We start from the raw sequence: 20,281 nt of genomic DNA, 5'->3' as shown, positions 1-20,281 counted from the left end.
ATTTGGCAGATGCTTTTATCCAAAGCGACTTACAATAGAGGACATAGGGACTGCAAATACATGATGCACAGGAAATATACAGAACAGTAAGCTGGGGTTAGGGAGGTTTTTTTTTTGACAGACATACACAAACACGCACACTGCATAGCCTAACTTGCTGCCTAACCTGATCTGGGGCATCAGCGCAGTAAAAAGTCCTGAAAGAGAACAGTTTTTACCTGTTTCTTGAAGGTTGAGAGAGATGATGCTAGTCTTGTTGCTTCCGAAAGTTTGTTCCACCACTGAGGTAGTAGAACTGAGAACAGTTTTTCCTGAGATCGCTTAGAGCGAGCAAAAGGTACTGTTAGTAGGTTTGTATTAGAGGAACGCAGCTCTCTGCCGGGAACATAAGGTCTTATCATTTGGTTCAGATATGCTGGACCTGTTCCTGAGGTGGTTTTGAAGGTCAGGGTCTTGTGCTTGATCCTGGTAGCTACTGGTACCATTATGCCTATTATTATGCCTATTTTTCCGTCGATGGACACTACGATGTTCATTATGTGCAGCAACAGGCAGAACACTGTTTTAACCCCAGATAGCCCCAAAATACCCATTGTTTATATCTTATTCTTTGATTATATTTGGTTTTTTTTGTTTCAACATGGATTAGCAGAAGCAATCTCTCCTCATTTTAACATTTTGTGTTGCATCTGGATCTCATGTTGCGTCTTACCGTCTTAAGTCTCCGGTCCAATTGGTGTTATTTTCGATGTGTGACTGCAGATCCGACCCCAGCTTGTTCGCTGTCAGACAAGAACTAATCCTGTTAAGACAATTAATATGTTTTGTTTGTGACTTTTCAGATGAACAGAGTCCTACATTGGCGACTGTTATCACAATATGTTAGACAGAGCAGATCGATCGGGGTTGGACGTCGGACACAAACATTTCTTTGGGTTTGGAATAAAGGTCTGACCCATGTTTGTGCAAAATTTAGCCTAGTTGGAAAAAAAATGAACTGAATTCAAAACAATCATTTCAATATATGGGTCACTGTACATTGACGATAAAGCATCTTGATTCTTGAGTAGAAAAGCTGAAAGGAAAAAAAAAAAGATGAAAAATGCTGAGATTTCTTATTTGTTAATCCATGTGTTGCTTTCGCATCATCAGAAATGTACACATTGTATTTTCTTTTTGCAAGGAATTGGAGTTTGCAGGAACTATTTCAGTCCTTGGAGGTAAACTGTTTTTGATTTGAACTACACAAATGATATTAGACTTCGTTAGAATTTGCAGTGTTCATGGATTCGGTCTGCAGGATAATAAAGATGCTTCAACTCATTTATTTATATTTTTGTCAGAGAGGGGAGGGCTCTTAGCTTTTGTTAAGCTCCGCACTCCAGGGCATTCACCCTTTTTTTTCGTTACGTAACAGCAGACTGTTGCATTTTTCTCGGTGATACTCCTCTGAAGCTTTGCAGAGCGACAACGCCGTCAAAGAACATATTTTCTGATTTTTCAAGACAAATACTTCGAGTTCTGTTCGTTTATAAGATTGTGCAAAACTTGGTAGATAATCATCTGGGCTGATATTTGACTTTGCTAGCTTTGGCACAGAACAGCAGTCAAAATAAACTAAACCCTGCGCAAGTGCAGCTTATCTTACACAAAGTAAACACTTTGTTCCTTTTTGAAGTATCCAAATAAAAGCTGAAATGTCAGTATTATCATTGACTAATTGAACGAAACACTTCACTGATCACTTAAATCAATAAGCTCAAATATTTGTTTTTTTTGCCCTAAAACGATCAGCACTGAATCGAGAGTCCGATTTTCTTTCCCGTCCATGTCCCTCGCATTCTTTTATCTCAGTACTTGCTAATATTTCTCAAAACAATCCAAAATGAAAGAACAGTAGAGCGAATGCGTCCTACGGCACCAATCAATGAGGTCGACCTTCTGATCATGTGGTGCGCAGACGGCAACCTCCTGACTAAGGAGATTGTTGTCCACAAAACATAACCTTTTTTTTTTTTTGGACGACTCCTACCAACATGCTGAAATTGCAACGTAAGCCATTGTAGTACCAACTACTGACCTTTGCACTAAACTGTACTCGCGGTCGTGAACAATGAGATCGAAATCACCCCTAGTTTTAAAGAATCAATAGTATTGAGTAGTTCAAACTCCATTTAAAACACTTCAAACCAGCTCAATGGATCTGAAAGTTAATATTTGGTCATGAATACAGGACAAAAAAAAAAAAGAAGTCCCGACGAGTATGATGGACAAGAGCAGGCTTTGCCGATGCTACATGTTTTTGCTCAGGTGTGTTTGGATTTGAAAGATATACTTTTTCACTGCACGCCAAAAGTGTCAGTGGCTTTAAATTATTTAACGTAAGACACAACCACGCTTGTTGTGGTCTTGGAAAAATGCCTGCGCGTACGTGAGAATTTGAATTGTCTTAAAACTTCTGAGCTGGCTTGTTTTACCAAGATCACCTTTTGTAACTAAACTTCCATCTTTTCTGCGTTGGATTGCAAAAATCTCCCGCAGCGCAATCCGATATTTGATTTTAAGCGGCTGATTTAAATCTCAGCTACAACCAGAAATGAACAATATGAGAAATACGATCTTTTTTCCATGCAAATTTTTCAGAAAAACATCCTTTCAAGTTACGCTCGGAAAGTCAAGCTAGATGTTTTCTTCCCAGGCAGGAAGATGTATCGAGCACCTGCGCTTTGTTTTCGCCAGGCAAATATGTGATTCAGGTGCCAAATGGACAAAGTTCTTCCCAGTCTTTGCCGATTTTAAATCCACCTACTTGTCTGTATCCGGATTCGGCGATGGACTGCACTCTTATTGTATCGTCTACGATGTAGACGTGCGATGAGGTTCATGGCTGGTGAGGCACTGACGTCATCAGTCAGATTTACAAACATATGAACCCCTCTGAGTAGCTTATTCACAATTTTATCGGCAGCAGTTAACGTGTTTTGTTTAAAATATCATATCAGCATTCTTAACATAAAAACTGTAGCATTGAAAAAACCACATTTAAAAGAAAACGTTATCTCTTACCTTTACTTATAAATGAAGTCCATGCGCAGCTGAGCGGTTTTCCTTTAGCTTAGCATTGTGGATGTTGAGTCTTTGCTGTTCATTCAAAGCCAAATCTGTCCTGGACATCCCGAATGTTTTTAGCGCAATTTGACTTTAAATGTGAGTGGCCGACCGCTCATGTTTGATTAGGATTCTTTGCGGATTCTTCAGGTCACAACATCCCATTTGACTCCAGACATTGGCAGAAGTTGAGAAAAGAATGCAGGAAAAGCAGAAAAGGCGCTTTCTTACTGGACATCCACACAGCCTTTTCGAGTGTACCACTCCCTTTGAAAAGTCAGTCTTCCGTCTCCTTGTCTAAAGCAAATCCGTTAGAGCCGGCGTCGGTCTTCCCTTACTTATTATCTCCTGCTTCGACTGAAAGTCAAGTTTTGAAAATTCTTTCAGTTTAGCTATGTAAAGCCAAGCAAGAGGAAAAAATGACTGGATGGCTGCACTTGACTTGCTAACTGTTTACAGTAGCTTGCTATTGCTAATTCTATTATTCTTTAGCCGAGTAATAAAAAGCATCCCTGGGATCAGCGGTGCCCCCTAGCATGAGGCACCGTCACTGCGTGCCTCACTTAGCGTGTCTTCGCTGCCGCTTTACGATCGCTCAGCACGAGAAACATGTTACAGTTGTTGGCGGAAAAAAAAATATACACATCAGCTAAAGTATGGAAAATTAGTTCATATATTAGTGCTTAAAGTGGTGCCATGAGGCACCGTCACTGCGTGCCTCACTTAATGTCTCTTTGCAGTCGTTTTATGATTACGAGAAACACAAAAAACACGTTACAGTTATTGACGAAAAACAATAGACACATCAGCTAAACGATGGGAATATAATTCATATATTAAAAGTGTTTTTTTGAATAGTGACATTCACAGAGACATCAATACAGTTTTAGCCACGTAGCAGCGCAGTTAGCAGAATCATTGCGCAACCGCTGGTTGTCGCCTCGCCGCACATCTCGTCTTCATATTTAAACGCTAAATGTGATTCTTTTTTTCAGCGATTTTGAAAAACTTCATAGTACAAATCACTGAATAAATAGAACCATTCAATTTATTTTTTACATTTTTTTCATTCCATGATGCCTCTACTGACTGCACGTCACTGTTCTACATGATGTTTTTGCTGTTAATATTTATACTACATCAATGAAAAAGGGCGGCAGCATCTACGTAACACTGACGTCCACAGACTTGACATTAAAATCAAAGTAAAACACAAACGCCACAATTCGTAAGCGCTTCTACATGCAACTCGACCCTCAGACGTTTACATTGCTACTTTCCTCTTCACCAACAGCAGGGTTGATAACACACATCCTCCACAATCAGCCTGAAAACAATGTCTGTTTACTGATCTTGTCCCTTTATGCATTTTGACTTGAGTATCAGTGCGTCTGTGACTCGAATACCATTATGAGCTAAATCTGTGGAAGATATGACATATATCGGGCCAATATTAGGCACTAATGAGGCTTTATTCGGGGGGGATGCTCATAATGTGACATTGTAGTGTGATAATAGCTTACTGCTCTTAAACAGCAAAAAAAACGGGTTAATGATTATGGATACTGGGGACATCAAGCTGACCTCTCACAATCTAGAAATTGTGTTTCTTGTCATGCAAGAAGGAGGGTCTGCAAGGGCGGTGTTACGACAAACAGCGTAAATCCCAGGAAAAAGCCTCCATAGTGGAATTTTCCACCGCTAAGTCGAAAGAGTCCCCTGCCCCGGGTTCCCAGAGGGCTCTTTCAGCGTGACGCTTTCTCTGAAGTGATGTGAAAGCAACAAGCGGGACTGAATTTTATGAAAAAGGTTTGAGGATCCAACTGCCTTTTGAGAGCTGCTGGTTGTTTTTTTTTTACGGATTCACATGAAAGAGCTTGCTAATGAACAGTCAAGTACATCAGCTGAATGAAAGCGGGCGAAAAAAGCTTTTTCCGCGTTATGAAAACAGCGCGGGATATCAGAGGCACCCAGCCACTTTGACTTGAACATCATCACTTCACAAAATGTTTAAGGAGGGTGAAGATCGACGTCGAGAAAGCTCACGCGCCCAGAGCATCGTCTGCTTCATCCGCCCACGTATAAAAGAATTAAAAAAAAAAAACATTTTTTTACTCACCGCTATGGCACTTGTCCTACTGCTGTAAATCATGTTACTTTGCAGGTTAAACACACCTATTTGTATGTTACTTTCACAGTCTATGCATTTTAATTGGTTTCACATTAGATACCGTATACATGACTGTCTCAGAAAATTAGAATATTGTGATAAAGTTCTTTATCTTCTGTAATGCAATTAAAAAAATTACTTTTTAGTGATATTCTAATATTTTTAGATAGGATTTTTGAGTTTTCTTCACAATAGATACCATATACATGACTGTCTCGGAAAATTTGAATATTGTGATAAAGTTCTTTGTCTACTGTGATGCAATTGAGAAAGGGGGAAAAAAAAAAATTCATGATATTCTAATATTTTGAGATAGGATTTTTGAGTTTTCTAAAGATGTAAGCCATAATCAGCAATATTAAAATAATAAAAGGCTTGCAATATTTCAGATGATTTGTAATGAATCCAGAATGTATGACGTTTTTGGCATTGCATTACAAAAGATAAAGAACTTTATCACAATATTCTCATTTTCTGAGACAGTCCTGTATAATAATAATAATATATAGGTTTTCTATAGCGCTTTACAAGTGAGAGACAGATGAAACAGTACAAACACACAGTTATTGGGAAAGGCTGAATGGAGGTAAGGGAAGACTACAATACACGTAAATATATTATATTTATATATTATATTTATAATATAAAGGGGGAAAACACAAGATTTGGAGGGAGAAAAATGTAGGTGATTTGGTGGTACTGGGAAAGAAGTCTCAGGTGTGGTATGTGGTTTGGAAAAGGTGTGTCTTGAGGTTTTGTTTGAAGGATGGCAGTGAATATGTATATTACATTTATAGATGTGATGAACTTAATGGGAGTGCACAGCGGAAATTGCAAAAATATATAACACAATCATTGGAAAAGGATATACATTTTTGAAAAATGTGTAAAACTGTGAAGAACTTGATTATCAACAACAATTATGATCCATTTTTTTTAAACTTGAACTTGTGAACGCACCATTTGTTTCACGTGAAAGTTAAAAAGGGGAAATGCAACAGTGCAACCTGGAGCAGGTGACTGATGACTTTTGAATTTTGACCTATTAAACGCTGATCAACTGTGTGATGAATCGCTAATGCAGCTGTCAAACCATTCGAAGAGGAAGAAGCAAGTGAAAAATGCCATTAAGGAAATGCTAAAAGGACTCCCTACTGCGTACTCCAGTCTGAGCCTCATCCGCCCACTTGTGCTCCACCAGACAGATTCCACAGCGACACTTTTACCACCTCCCAGCAAACTCCATCACACCATCGCTGGCAGAAACTAAAACTCAAAATGTGATGGGGAAAAGATATGATAATGCGTTGGGTGTTTTCCTTGGAAACACCTTGGAACGGGAGACCGTATAATGATTTTTGGATTATGAGGGATCTTGCGATGATGATAATGATGATGATGCAAAAGACCCGAAGATTCTGGGGTCGACCGACTCCTAAATCTCCTGTTTATAATTAGCGCTGCTTGAAATATTTCACAGAATCACAATCGTTTGTTTTCGAAGATGGTTTCAAGTTTGAAGAGATTCAAATGAGGTCATTTAGTTCATGCTTGTTTTCGAAAATTCGCTTAATTAATTGTAAGATTTTATGACCTTTTAGCTCTGATACAATATTGTGAACAAATGTATTTGTATGTCATTACTCCAATATTTAAGTTCACAATGGATACCTTTGCAGATGACTTATCATCATAGTTTCATCATAAAAATGGGAATTTTAAAAACTTCCAAGTATCGTTAGAACATTGTTGACCTTTCTACCACTCATTGACAAACCAAAACATTTTGATTGAGAATATAATAGCTCATATGGCCTGGTTTGAATTTAAAAGATAGACAGAAAGAATCAAACACAAAAAGAAATGTTGAATTTGTTTCAATTAACTAACGGGAAAACAGTTTACATCAAGATAGCATAAAACTGGCTTGATGGAAAATACTTTCAGCAAGCTACCTGTGCTAAATCCTTCAATACACTTCTGATGTTATACTGGCGCCACCTTACCCGTATTGCATAAAGTAAATAAAGCTAGTGATCGGCGTATGTGGTGAATTTACCTTGGCAGGATTTCAGCTTTTGTACTCTGGAGTATTTTGAACACAGTATCGCTCCTTCTCGTCGTGCAGCTTGGTTGTGGTCTTGTCATGGTAGCATTTGTTCGGTTGTCTGAACAAGTTTTTCCATTAGCACATAACGGTATGATAAAAGTCTTAAATAAGGGTTTTAAAAAGGAAGGACAATGCAAACTTACTGCTTGCAGTTCATTTCAATTAGTCAGTTTATTTCATTATAGGCATTGTTTTGCGCTGAAATGATTAAATATGTACAAACATAAAATTGCTTCCTGACAGAGGCGATAAGACAACCGGTCGATGACGGCGGCGTCGGATTTCAACATTGCGATGCGGTTTGTCCGTCACTGCCATCGACTGGTCGAAGATGAGACTTGCACTTTTAATGAAATAAAACCCTCTCAAGATGTTTAGCATATAGAATACCACTGAAGTCATAGTATCATCAGATGAATGAACTGAATGTAGGGTACAAAAAGCACTTACTGTGTGGATAAGGGTTCTTAAAGGGCTCTTCGTCATCATTAGAGGGCTGTTGTCAGTTCAGGATGTATTTTTTGCTGCGTAGCAACAGCGTAATAAATGAAAAACCTCTTCATTTGTTTAATTGTGTACATGGGAGTGCAAATATCAATGAATTCACTGAAAAGGAATTTGTGCTTCATCTTAAAACAAAGGAACATTTACTAGATTTTACCCTCCAAACATGAACTGACAAAGACCTTGATTTACTGATTGTAATGATAGTTGTCTGTTTATATACATTAATATACATTTCTTATGTGTAGGAAATTCAGAACACTCTTGTAACACTGTCATCTCATACCTGCTTTTTTTTTTTTAATTTTTCAGCCACAGCCAAGTCTCAGATTTAGACAGAGATTTTACAAAGACTGTGAAAATTACAGGTCACTATTTACAAGACTACAACTACACTTTTTTAGCAATTTTTTTTCCCATACATGCAACGCTCTTAGTAAAAAATAGAAAAAAACGTATATACGTACAAACTTACAAAATGGAAAATGGAGCAACATTTGGCTACAGCAGCCCTAGTCTATGCAGAGGTTTGTGCAGAAATGTTTAAGTTAAACAAGAGGAGACAAAACAGAATGTGGGGTATAAGGTCTGTTTGACAAAAGGAGCAGGAGGTGGGTTATAAAAACCGCCACTTGCAACTTGGACAAATCATTTAGAATAACTTATCGTTAATTCGTTTGACCGACCTTAAAAACCATCTTTTTCAATATTGCAGTTTATTTAATCCACGCATTATCAGATAAGGTGATGGATATTAATTATTAGACATAATAATAACCAGCAAATATTGACCTATTATGTATATTATAAGGCTCACATAATATCTGAATTATTAGCTCTATTTTTGGCATTTTTAACCAGGAAAAACACAGAACTGTATTTAAGGTATCGCTCCGCATGACATCGGAGGACTTTTACTTTTTATTAGAACGAGACGTGCCGTCTATTACAAAGCAAATATCCATTTTCGGACGGCCATCAGTGCAAGGGAGCAACTGTCTGTGACGCTGAGATTTTTGGCTATGGGTTTGTATGAGATATTACCACTCCTGTTGTAAAAAGGCCTACATGACCCTCCTACGTGTACTAGAGGTTCACATGGGTTAAAAGCAGAAAAGTACAATGTTTTTACTCCAGCGTGCCAAAATTCAATAGATCGCAGAAAAATCACAAAGTTTTGCTCTCCAGCTGACCTCAGATATGACAACGATAGAAATATACAGTGTAGAGTTTTGTGTGAATGTTTGTGTAACCCCATTAAAAACAGCATATTTTAGTGATTTTCTTTTTAATTAAAAGATGTAAAAACAGTCCTCTGGTATATGGAAACACAGATTTCTCACAAAAAAATACATAGTCTTTTTTTTATTTCATGAATTGAACAAAAATAGCATTTCATCTGTATTATTATTATTATATCATATCATTTCTTTTGTATTTTGTATTTCTTTGTATTTTTGTTCAATTTATGACATAAAATACAACTATACATAATATTGTCTTTTTTTTACCCATATACCCAAAAGACTTTTCATCTTTCCAAAAAAAATTAATAAAAAAAATAAATCACCAACATGTTCTGTTTTTAAAGGGATGCACAAACTTTCACACATATCTGCAATTCTTTAAGCATGTCTCAATCTGTTCTTTTACAGTTAAATGGTGTGTCTTACATATCTATAGCGTTTTCTTTAAAGACCAAACCTTAAAATCCTTTGGGTTCCAATACTGCATCTGAAGCTCAACAGTATCAAAGATTACTATATTATTTCTTTTGTATTTCTTTGTATTTTTGTTCAATTTATGACATAAAATATTACTCTACATAATATTGTCTTTTTTTTCATCTTCCAACAAAAAAAAAAAAAATCACCACCATATTCTGTTTTTAAAGGGGTCCACAAACTTTCACACATAACTGCAATTCCTTAAGCATGTCTCCATCTGTTCTTTTACAGTTAAATGGTGTGTCTTACATATCTATACCGTTTTCTTAAAAGACCAAACCTTAAAATCCTTTGGGTTCCAACACTGCATCGGAAGGACGACAGTATCACAGATCGTCCTCTCGGCGTGTGAGGCTCTCTATGCGTGTCAGTAGCTGATCTGCCTCTTGGAAATCATACAGTACAGTCATAACCTTTTTTTTGGCTCTTGTTCTTAAAATCGTGTCTTTGATTTGACTGACCTCAACAGTGACCTGTTGACCGAAGCTCGACTCTTTCTCTATGTCCTCGTCTTTTTCTGTGTTGAAATCGCATCTGACCGTGCTGGACATTTCTTTTAGCAATTGAAGCTTCTCGAGCTCGATGTCAGCCTCGCGTTTTGCCTTTTTGCGTAACTGCTGAGCGACGGGCTGTGGAGGGCTCGAGGACCGCGATGAACCAGGCGTATAAGGCCTGAGCATCGACTCCGTCATGTCCATGTCCAGAGTGGAATTTTCGACAGGAGACGACACCTCCTCATCAGCCACTGTCCCCTGAGTGTCTGTCTCAATATCTTCCCGCTGTTGGATAGGAATGCAAATCTGGTAAGCAGTAGGGAATTTGAATTTTAAATATATTTACAGAGACCGTCCGTCTAAACACGTTCATTTGAAAGCCATTGTTAGATGTTTTTTTTCATTGGTAATTATGTTGTTAATATAGATTTTTCCAAAAGCCTTTAGAAAGTACAGTATACCCTTGTTTTTCGCGGGGGTTACGTTCCAAAAAGAACCCGCGATGGGCAAAATCCGTGAAGTAGAAACCTTTATTTTATTTTTTTTTACAATTAAATACTCTATTATACATTGTGCTGTCGTCCTAATGTTTTTTGCTTCCTTCTTTATGGAACGAACGGAAGATTCATTAATTTCGTAATGCCGACCTACAGCCACATAGCTTTTACCTTCCCTTAGCATGTCCAGAAGTTTAACTTTATCTGCGATAGATAGCATCTTCCGCTGCCTTTTGGGCCCTTTTGTCGGTCCAGAGCGTTTTGTCGACATTATGGGTTTTAGAGAAATCCGAAATTGCAAGAGAATTTGCACGTACGTCATGTAAATTTGGCAAGCTGTTTTACGTACGTGTACATATTAAACTGCAACGTTATTGACGCGCAGGTAGAGAAGAAGCAGTGACTTTTTAGCCAATCAGAATGCAGAACTCAATGCAAAATCCGTGAAGTAGCGAAACGTGAAAAGTAAACCGCGTTATAGCGAGGGATCACTGTATAGTGATGGTATGAAGCCCAAAATAGTTACAATTTTACATATATGGAACCGTTTACACATGATATTCGATTCAAAGTGCAGCACAGCAAAACAAATTACATGCGGCAAGAGTTTCACATCAAGAGAACATAAAGAAATACTAAACAGTTCCATAGCATGGCTAATACTCACAACAAGGTTGGGGTCAGTGTTGCGTGGGATCACAAATGGTTTGAGAAAATCCAAATTTCTCAAGATCCACTTCTGTTTCGAAGTGAGGGGCTTTTCTCCACTTCCACTGGGTTGAGGTCGTAGGAGACGGCAAAACTGCGTCCTCAAAGAAAGACTCCTCGTTTTCACCTCCGCAACTGAAACGTGCATTGGTCAAATTAGCGCAGGCCACGGGTTTCATTCCTTCGTTAAGTTACGAAATTAAGTTTGCTCACTCGCTTGCTCGTTTACTCTTTCATTTGCACTTGACCGTGCAATCATAGAGGGGTGAGGGTGGGGTTGACAGGGGCGACAAGTTAAATTTCTTTTCCAATAGATTCGATACTGCAGCTACCACTCATTCCCAAATTGGTCCTGCCTGCTTCGATCCTGCCGCCCACGGCATCATCATCTCCTCATTCTCTCTCTGATTTTTCTCCGTCCTTCAGTGACCCCTTCAGTCCAGAGTCTCTAGCTCAATCACCCCTCCTCCACCTATCATCTTCAGGGAGGAGCAAGTTGGGAGACAGCTGAGCAAACCCCACTTAGGCAGGTCTGCAGAACCGGATGGTTTGACCCCCCCGTGTTGTTAGTGCCTCTGTCTTAGCGTCACATACCGACACGTTGGACACCCTTTTTTCGTCATTCTAAGACAAACCTGGAGTGTCATGTCTATATCAACATCAGTTTGTATTTCTAAATCTAACCTAAATAAAAATTGAGACTGTATTTTCAGCACATTTCTGATGTAAATGACAAATCGTTATTCCTCCACTGACGCTGCACCCCAAAAAAGACGGTTCTCAGCATTAGAAACCCCTTTCTCGTACTTTTTTGACAAACCTGGAGCGTCATAACTACATCAACATCTGTGCATATTTCTAAAACTAAACTAAATAAAAGCAGAGTTTGTATTTTCCACATATGTATGTTGAAAATGAGAAATTCTGTGCCTCCACTGACACTGTGCCCGGAAATCGACTCTTCTCCAGGTGTGACTTAAAATGAAGCTCCGGGTTTGTCGAAAAATGACGAAAAAGATGTGCCTAGTTGTGGAGGACTTCAAATAACTAATCGTCCACAATGACGGCAAACTAAACCACACAAAAACTTGAATGCAATCCACAAGATGGGCCAGGCAGCTGAGTTCCTTCAACATCTGCTCAGGATGTTTTAGGAGTCTTCTTGGTCAGTACCATCTTTTACGCTGTTGCATGCTGAGGCTGCAGCCTCAGGATGGCTGACACTAACAGACTTATTAAATTCATCTGTAAGGCCAGCAAGGGTTGGAGCTGGACTCTCTGACAGTGGTGAGCGAGAGGAGAATGCTGTCCAAGATTTGGGCAATTCTCAATAACACGTCTCACCCACTCCATGACCTGCTGACCTTTTGCAGAATCTCATTCCATAGCAAACTGATTCCGCCGAGGAACTACCAAGCGACACAGGAGGTGATTCTTGCCTGTGGCGATCGGCCTGTATAACTCAATCCAGTAATAACACCACACTATCTCACCTCTTCTCATCTCACTATCCATCTGATTGCATTTGCTTGTGACTTAATTATGTTAACTAGGTTATATTATATTAATGCATTATTATATTATGCATTTATTCCTATTTATATATTTTATCTCTTTCTGTATGGAGCATCTGAGACCACTCGATTTCCTCCGGGATCGATAAAGTATTTCTGATTCTGACCCAATATAGTGGAATTGTTGTTAGCATGTTAGCATAACGAGCACACTCACCAGGTATTTGCAGAGTCTCCGCTATTTCAGTCCATCGCTTTTCCTTCTCGACTCGGTCGTGATACATTGGCGAGTTGACATCGTACAAGCTGGACTGTTCTGCCCACAAGTCCACCATCCGCTCCTCTTTCTGGACGGTCCATATAGATCGGGACGTCCTTCGTCGTTCAACCTCATCCATACCGACAACAAATACCGCCTATGCCGCCTGTATCGGACTGGCGATTGTTTGTCTACGCGTTTCCTGTTTCCGGTTTGTTGGAGCTCATCTATTGGTTGTTTATTTTGTTACGTCACCACAAAGCCCGGAAGACTTGATAATATCAATATCGTAAACACAAGACGAGGAAAACACTTCAGATGGCCTGCGTCTTATTGCGACTGCTGTAAGATTCCCAACATTTCCATCAACTTTTTAGTCTACGACCAAACTCTTTCGGTGTAAACCCAGTACCTTATGAGCTAATATTTGATTTTGTTCTCTAGATCTTTTATTCAAGACTCAAGATTTTTAATTGAGATTTTAATTTGGTGAGAGTTCCCAGCTCGGAGTATGCATAAAAAAAGTGACACAAAAGTATAAATAAACATAATATGTGTATAAAAGGCATAGTATAAACACAGTAGAAATAGGTGGTAGCAGCAGGGTGGAAATTAAATTTAGTGTAATTAAATGCAAGCTTAGTGCAAATCCCGGTGTATAGGATGTGTTGGGTGAGTAATGGTTTCACGGATGGGGATCTGAGCGGTCGTTAGCAGGGGGAGCATTGTTTTTGTGTGTGAATGAGTAGGAAGGGGTTCATGTAAGTGTGAGTGTTCCCCCGGGGGATTGAGTGCTTGCAGGGGAGGATATTGCTTTTACGGCGCTAGGGTAGACGCTGTCTCCCAGAAGTGATGTGCTGGGTATTGATATTTCTGTTCCGCTTTCCTGATGGAAGCAACAAAAACAGACCGTTCCCCAGCTGGATGGGATCCATTGCAACAAGAGTTGTTGCTGGGCCTTCTTCACCAGGTGTGAAGTATGCACCTGAGGCTTTCTACATGCTCCACCATCTCCCCATGTATGCGGAGGAGAACCTGGACCTCCTGTAATCCACTATGACCTCCTTTGTCTTGCCATTGTTCAGGATGAGCTTGTTGTCTGAGCACCACTGTGTCAAGTGCTGGGCCTCCTCTCTGTCAGTCTCATCATGAGGGTGTTTTGGAGGTAAAGAGGACAGGGCTGATCACACAACCCTGCAGCGTGCCAGTGTTCAGGATCAGTGGGGAAGACGTGGAATCCCCCGTCCTCACCGCTTGTTGGTGAGAAAGTCAGTGATGGCCAGCTTGTCAGGGAGGATGGTGTTGAAGGTTGAGCTGAAGTCCACAAATAGCATCCTGTCAAAGGCGAGACAGAGCCTAGACAGCATCCTCCTTTGACTAGTTCCCCCTGTTGGCCAACTGTAGGCTGTCCAGACCTGCAGGGAGGGTGTCCTTGATGGGCGTAACCCTCCTCCTGTGTTAGTTTTAGAGATTTCTTACAAAGACATTACAAAACGGGTTGGTGGCGACACTAACACAAGACAAAGGTTAAGGAGGATCCTGTCAAAGCACTTCTTGATCACCAGGGTTAAAGAAACGGGCGGTAGTCATTGAGGCAAGTGATGGCTGATCCTTCGGGTACAGGAACAATAATGGAGGACCTGAGGCAGTGACAGACACTGACAGCTGTAGCAACAGGTTGAAGATGTAGAGAAAAACTCCTGCCGGCTGGTCAGCACATAGTTTCTAGGGTTTCAGGGTCCAACCTGAAACCATGTCTTCCTCAGCATTGAACTCACTTGGTGCAGCTTCAGGACAAGAGGCTGAATGTGCACCTGTGGTTGAGGAAGATGTAAAGTCTCGGCTGCTCGATGGATCGACGCATGCAAAGAAGCTACCTTTGTCGGTAGGATAGCATGTGTGCAGAAATGAATAAAATACAGCCCACGTGTGCTCCTCTAGATCTGCACCCTCTTTGAATATCCCCCAGTTCATGTTTTCAAAACAGTCCTGTTAGGCCAAAGAGTCCTCCCCAGTCCAAACCTGGATTGTCCTAATTGTGCCTTTGGACCTGCAGAGGAGAAGTCTGTAGGCAAAGATCAGCTCCACCGAGATATGATGGGGAGGCTGCTGCAGCCTTGCTGGCGCCTGGAATGTGGCACTTGATCCGGTATATTATAGTCTCTGGTTGGAAAGTTTAGGGACTTGTGGAATGAGGAGAACGCAGCATTTAGTTCCACGTGGTTAAAGTGTCCAGCTCCGTTCACTGCTGCCTCTGGATTAGCATTCATTGGCTGCTGATCGGGCGGAATAGCTCGCGGTGGTAAATAGGCCACTATGATAATGACAGAGCTGAGTTCCATTATAAACGGTCTACGATTCACTGCAAGACACTCCACAACAGGGGAGCAGAATAGTCCGATAACGCTCATAGATATATTGCATTACATTACATTGCATTTGGCAGACGCTTTTATCCAAAGCAACTTACAATAGAGGACATAAGCACTGCAAATAACACTTGCGAATACAAGATGCACAGGAAATATACAGAACAGTAAGCTGGGGTTTATTTTTTATTTTTTGTTTTTTTTTTAAGACAAAAACTATGTACTTTTGGTATCGTGGCATGGAAAGTCCAAGTATGACACAAAGGGGTTCATGGTAAATAGCTTCTCGGGTTGAAAAGTGCAGGTGAAGCAGGACAATACAACAGATAGAAATCTGATTTGCTAGCTTTTTATTTTTATAAAACAAAGAGGGCCTTGATAAAAACTCAGGAAACGGAGAAACTTGTTGAATTGAGAAAACTGTTTATTTCATATCAATCTTATTAGTTCTTGTATTCACTTCATAAAGACTCTTGGACACCAAGTTTGTTGAAATCCCAACAGTTTTGAAAGGAAATACAATTACTATATGTAAAAAAACAAACATTTTAATGGTGAAAAAAGAACTTAACATTCAATTAAAATGCAAAGAAGTCACCCTAACCACCACAGTTACAGGTGCACCTATGCGAGCAGCAACCACGTGCACACCACCGCGGGTGAGAGCATCGCAACACGTCTGGGTCGGAGGAGGAGCGACACCACGCCGCCAGTCAGGTCGCACTGGTGCGTTTGGCTCTGTGGCCCCTTCACACCCCATCGGAGCCCGGGACACTCGGTCTGCGTGCACGTCTCGATATACCGCCAAGGAGGCCATGGTCAGTTTCCGGGAGAAGCCGTCAGAGTTGTCCTGATGGCAAAATAGAGATAATCGGGGGAGAATAAGACCAAATATTTATTCTCATTGTGCTTTCAGTTCAGTGTTCACTGACAGCTGTGATTATTGATATTCAAACTGGAGCACAGTCCAAAATGAAATCCTATTGAATATCAGGTAATGTTGCAGAGAGAGTTATTCAATTAAAACAATATAATAGAAAGGAGCATCCTTAACCAAACCCTTCTGCGCTCAGGTTTCTCCACCGCTCTCTTACTGTGGGATAAATTCAAATTCTCCTTCATTTCACTTCTCAAATCCCCAAGGTGAATGTTGCATTAAAAGACGGAGAAGGAGGTTAAATTTTAAATCCCTTTTAACTGCAAGCGCGGTTTAAGGTTTTTCACAAGGCGAATGCCTCTGAGAGAAAGTGTTTCAGCTGATGTAGGAAAGAACCGTTTGACGTTTGCTGCTTCCCTGCTGACAAAGAGTTAAAGGTCTCGGCTTGAGTCCTACAGCTGGACAGCAAACAGCTTACATAAGAAGGCAGAGGGAAGGCGGAGTCAAAGTGAAGACTTTTTGAAAACATGAAAATTTGACTTTTTTTTTTTTTAAGTTTGTCTGTTTTTTTTTTTTAAAAAAAGAAATAATCATCCATGACTTAAAAACAGATGTTCTCTCCCGCCTCTTTGAGTCCCCCTGCTCTGACAGTCAGTACTACAGTTTTCCCACCAGGGTCAAACAAAAACATAAACAAAGAGTGTGGAGGTGTTTACCCCTGGGTTCACTCCTTGGCTTTCTTCTCGCTGTTCTGGAGTTTCTCCGCGATCTTACGCTCGTGTCCTCCAGGGTTTGGTCTGTTGGTGTTGTCGCTGGCCTCCTTCTTGGTTCTCCCTTTACGGGCCGAACCCTCTGCGGAAAAAGCAAAACATACGGGGTCGGAAAGGGGCCCGATTCGTCGGGGGATGTGGCGGTCTAAAGGAGGCCTCACCTGTGTATTTGTCGGTCAGGCTGTAGTAGTCGTACTTGTCGTAGTACTCGTCCTCGAAGCTGGTGGGTTTCAGGTTCTTCACGTCCACGTGACTCATTTTGTTCTTTGCTTAGTTTTGGATTTCTCCAGGAATCGAGAGTAAAAACAAAAGTTGTTTTTCTACGAGATGAACAAAAAAGCCTGGGCGTGCTCCCGCTGCGTGAACAGAAAGCAGACACTCCGTCTCAGTTTGGGGGAAGTGGAGGAAGAGGCGAGTTTTATAGCGGACCTTGGTGCTGCTCCTCCTCCTCCTCTGTCTACAGCAGAGAAATTGCATCAGTCAAACTGCAATTGGAGATTGGTCCTCCTGCAGGAGTGTCCTGCTCCCAAAACAACAGCTAAATCTGTCTTCAAATTACTGGTATGTTTATGATCTTAAGCTGATGCCAATAGATCAACAACAATTGCAGTTTTACAATCCTGACCCATCAGAATGATTCCGGTTAGATCACAGGTTTGTTATATGATGGATTTTTAAGACAAAACAGATTTATTTTTCACCACAATCACAAATAACCTAAATGTGCTGCTTTGAATCATCTAAATTATAAATTCCACAACCATTTTTTTTTTTGTTTACGCCAGCCGATTAGTGGTCAATATAATGATTATCTACTTTTTTAGGTTGCTATGCTACCCCCTTGTGTCCTCGATTCTGATTTCACTCTAGTTTTGTTCAACTTTTACATACAGCTGCTGTTTTACAGCGGTTTGAGCTGTCAGGGCACCAAGACCTTCACCTCAACCACCAAACTCCTCATGACATTTTACACACACTTTGAACCTCTGCTTATCAGAAATGTACAACAGCAATAACCTTGTTAGTTTAGTTTTCAAGATAAATCATCTGCAGAGCCATAAATTTACACAGCACGTTGCCGGGTGTATCATAAATACCCTTTTTGATCCAGCTTTGCTCTTTGCCAAAATGATAAAGTGAGACAGATACATTTTTTTTTCTTTTGTCTTTCTATCCAATAATGCCAACTTCTTGTAAAGGCAAGAAGATTATGTTTCTCCTTGTACCATATAAATAAGTCGATTTTTCTGTCAGTGTCAAAAACACAGTTTTCTTTAAATATACTGTTTCCTGAAATTACACATTCCGATCATGCACAAAAAATGTAATTTGTGACTCGTATGGATGACTGCAATATGATGAATTACCTCAGAATGAGATCATTTGAATATTTTTACCGTGACAACTACTAGGTAATGTATGAGTTGTCCAAAGATTCGATCACATGACCGCCATAACAACAAAATAAAACATCAGAAAACTAAGCAGACTTTTTGGCGAACGACTGCAGCCCAAAGGAAAAACCCTGTCAGGCCCCAAATTTAGATGTGAATAAAAAGCCAAAGTTTCAATGATCTGATGAGTCATGAATGTGTTTGAGTTTTAGAAAGAAAAAAAAAAAAAAAAGGAAAAAAACATTGAGGGATAATAAAATCACAAAGTCTTAAAGGAAAACTACACTGCCCTTCTTTTTTGTGTGTTTTCTTTTATTGTTGTTGAGTATGTTCCTTTGGCTGTGGGATACATAGTTAAATTGTGTCATATAGACAATAAAAAGACTGAAAGGCAAAGAAACAAGTTTTATTTTTTAGACGTTTATTGAGGTAATCCAGGGTTCAGATGGCAGTATTTTTCATTTGAGGACAAGTAGGGAAACGTGATGCCACCATCTGTTTGCGGGAAAGAAAACAAACCGAGGAGGCGTTTCCTCCAGGCCAGAGACTGCGTGATGTCTGGGGTTAAATCGTATCACAGGCTCCAGACTACCATCAGAAAAAGGTTGTTTAAAATATAAAAATCCAGTATTTTTATTAGTTTTTTTGCATTTTAAAGCAGCCAATGCCAGGGGAAATCAGTGTAACACACAAGGGGATTTTCATCATCCCATTTTGATAAACCAGGTTGCAGACACTGTTATTAAAATGATGTAACCAAGATAAAAAAATAAAAAAAATTCAAAAGTATGTGACTGAAAGTCAAACATACTTTTTCAGCTCATCTTACAGACTTGTTTGACAACTTTGAAGGTGACTTAATGCTGACCTAAATATCTCTAGATGAGTTAGATATTGTTTTTTTATTACGACAACAGCTCCGTAAAGACGGCTGATAACCTCCGATGCAGAGTGTTCATAAAAGATTTGAAAGCAAGCGTCATGTGTTCAAAGCAAATTACACCTCCACCCTTTGAAAACACACCTGTGTATTTCCACCAACAAGAGGATTACATTTAGGAGGGAGAAACAAAATTCAGGTCCCAGTACCTTCAGGATGTCCCCTCTGAGCCGTGACTGTGGGGACACGTGTTTCCACAACTACTGCCTGACTGTCGGTTAAATAAATATTTGCAGAAATGCGTGCCAGTTTGTCTGGACCTTGCAGCCAGTCACATGCACAAAAAAAAAAAAAAAAAAAAAAAACAGGTCACTGATACCATATCACTTGTTATTTTCCCACATCTGCACTGAAACTCATATCTTTCTCACGTTCACTCTCTCAGGGCGGTTTTGCTTTTCCCGATTGGTGCATTTAATACGTGGAGTTTGACACGGGTCTGCCTGATGTGGCCTTCACCTGGAATAAAAATAGAGTCCTATCAAGCCCAGTCTGGGCCGACCGTTGACCCAGGACCTATAGGGTATACAAATAATGCTGTAGGTGTGTTCACATACTGTTCTTTCTCAGTGTTAAAGTGATAGAACTCAGCAAAAAATATCAAATTTAATTCCAGATTACTGATTTTTCATTTCAGCATATGAATCAAATCATTTCATGTCATGTTTCAGGAAGTGATATGTGTTCAAGTAATTGATTTGGCATTTATTTTCAAAAAATGTGTTGTATATTTTCTGTCATCTCGTGTTACTTGTCTTTGGCAATTAATAGATATATATAAAAATTATAATCTATATTTATCTAATATAATTCATCCATCAATTTTCTGCCGCTTATCCG

At 39.9% G+C, this 20,281-nt stretch overlaps 2 protein-coding genes across 3 annotated transcripts; both read right to left on the bottom strand.

Moving 5' to 3' along the window:
* Window positions 1-7,540: 7,540 nt before the first annotated feature.
* Window positions 7,541-13,257, bottom strand: LOC147230691 (uncharacterized). 2 transcript variants are annotated; one of them, XM_086154155.1, is made up of 4 exons: window positions 13,050-13,257; window positions 11,278-11,453; window positions 10,081-10,398; window positions 7,541-10,004 (listed from the first exon to the last, which is right to left on the bottom strand). In XM_086154155.1, exons 1-4 carry the CDS (start codon window positions 13,228-13,230, stop codon window positions 9,987-9,989), a joined length of 693 nt encoding a protein of 230 aa, XP_086010281.1. In that variant the 5' UTR covers window positions 13,231-13,257; the 3' UTR covers window positions 7,541-9,986. The 2 variants fall into 2 exon arrangements, with proteins under 2 accessions (XP_086010281.1, XP_086010280.1); XM_086154154.1 differs by having other exon boundaries at window positions 7,541-10,398.
* Window positions 13,258-15,798: 2,541 nt separating this feature from the next.
* Window positions 15,799-17,509, bottom strand: nupr1b (nuclear protein 1b). The gene is made up of 3 exons (XM_086154166.1): window positions 17,269-17,509; window positions 17,054-17,189; window positions 15,799-16,310 (listed from the first exon to the last, which is right to left on the bottom strand). The coding sequence occupies exons 1-2, from the start codon at window positions 17,363-17,365 to the stop codon at window positions 17,062-17,064; spliced, it is 225 nt and encodes a 74-aa protein (XP_086010292.1). The 5' UTR covers window positions 17,366-17,509; the 3' UTR covers window positions 15,799-16,310; window positions 17,054-17,061.
* Between the last annotated feature and the right edge of the window lie 2,772 nt (window positions 17,510-20,281).

Source organism: Fistularia commersonii, chromosome 10, assembly GCF_037954325.1.
Source record: "Fistularia commersonii isolate RoL2024-O1a breed Wild chromosome 10, RoL_Fcom_v1.0, whole genome shotgun sequence".
In the NCBI taxonomy this organism is placed as follows: Eukaryota; Metazoa; Chordata; class Actinopteri; order Syngnathiformes; family Fistulariidae; genus Fistularia; species Fistularia commersonii.
The sequence above is the reverse complement of the archived record's forward strand: the minus strand, read 5'-3'. Positions and strand labels throughout refer to the sequence as shown.

Coding starts and splice junctions, on each gene's coding strand:
- nupr1b (XM_086154166.1), bottom strand. CDS start 17,365: ATGAGTCACGTGGACGTGAAGAACCTGAAACCCACCAGCTTCGAGGAC. Junction 17,190..17,268: donor CCTGACCGACAAATACACAG/GTGAGGCCTCCT, acceptor CTTTTTCCGCAG/AGGGTTCGGCCCGTAAAGGG.
- LOC147230691 (XM_086154154.1), bottom strand. CDS start 13,230: ATGGATGAGGTTGAACGACGAAGGACGTCCCGATCTATATGGACCGTC. Junction 11,454..13,049: donor GGAGACTCTGCAAATACCTG/GTGAGTGTGCTC, acceptor TGCACGTTTCAG/TTGCGGAGGTGAAAACGAGG. Junction 10,399..11,277: donor ACACTGACCCCAACCTTGTT/GTGAGTATTAGC, acceptor CCTATCCAACAG/CGGGAAGATATTGAGACAGA.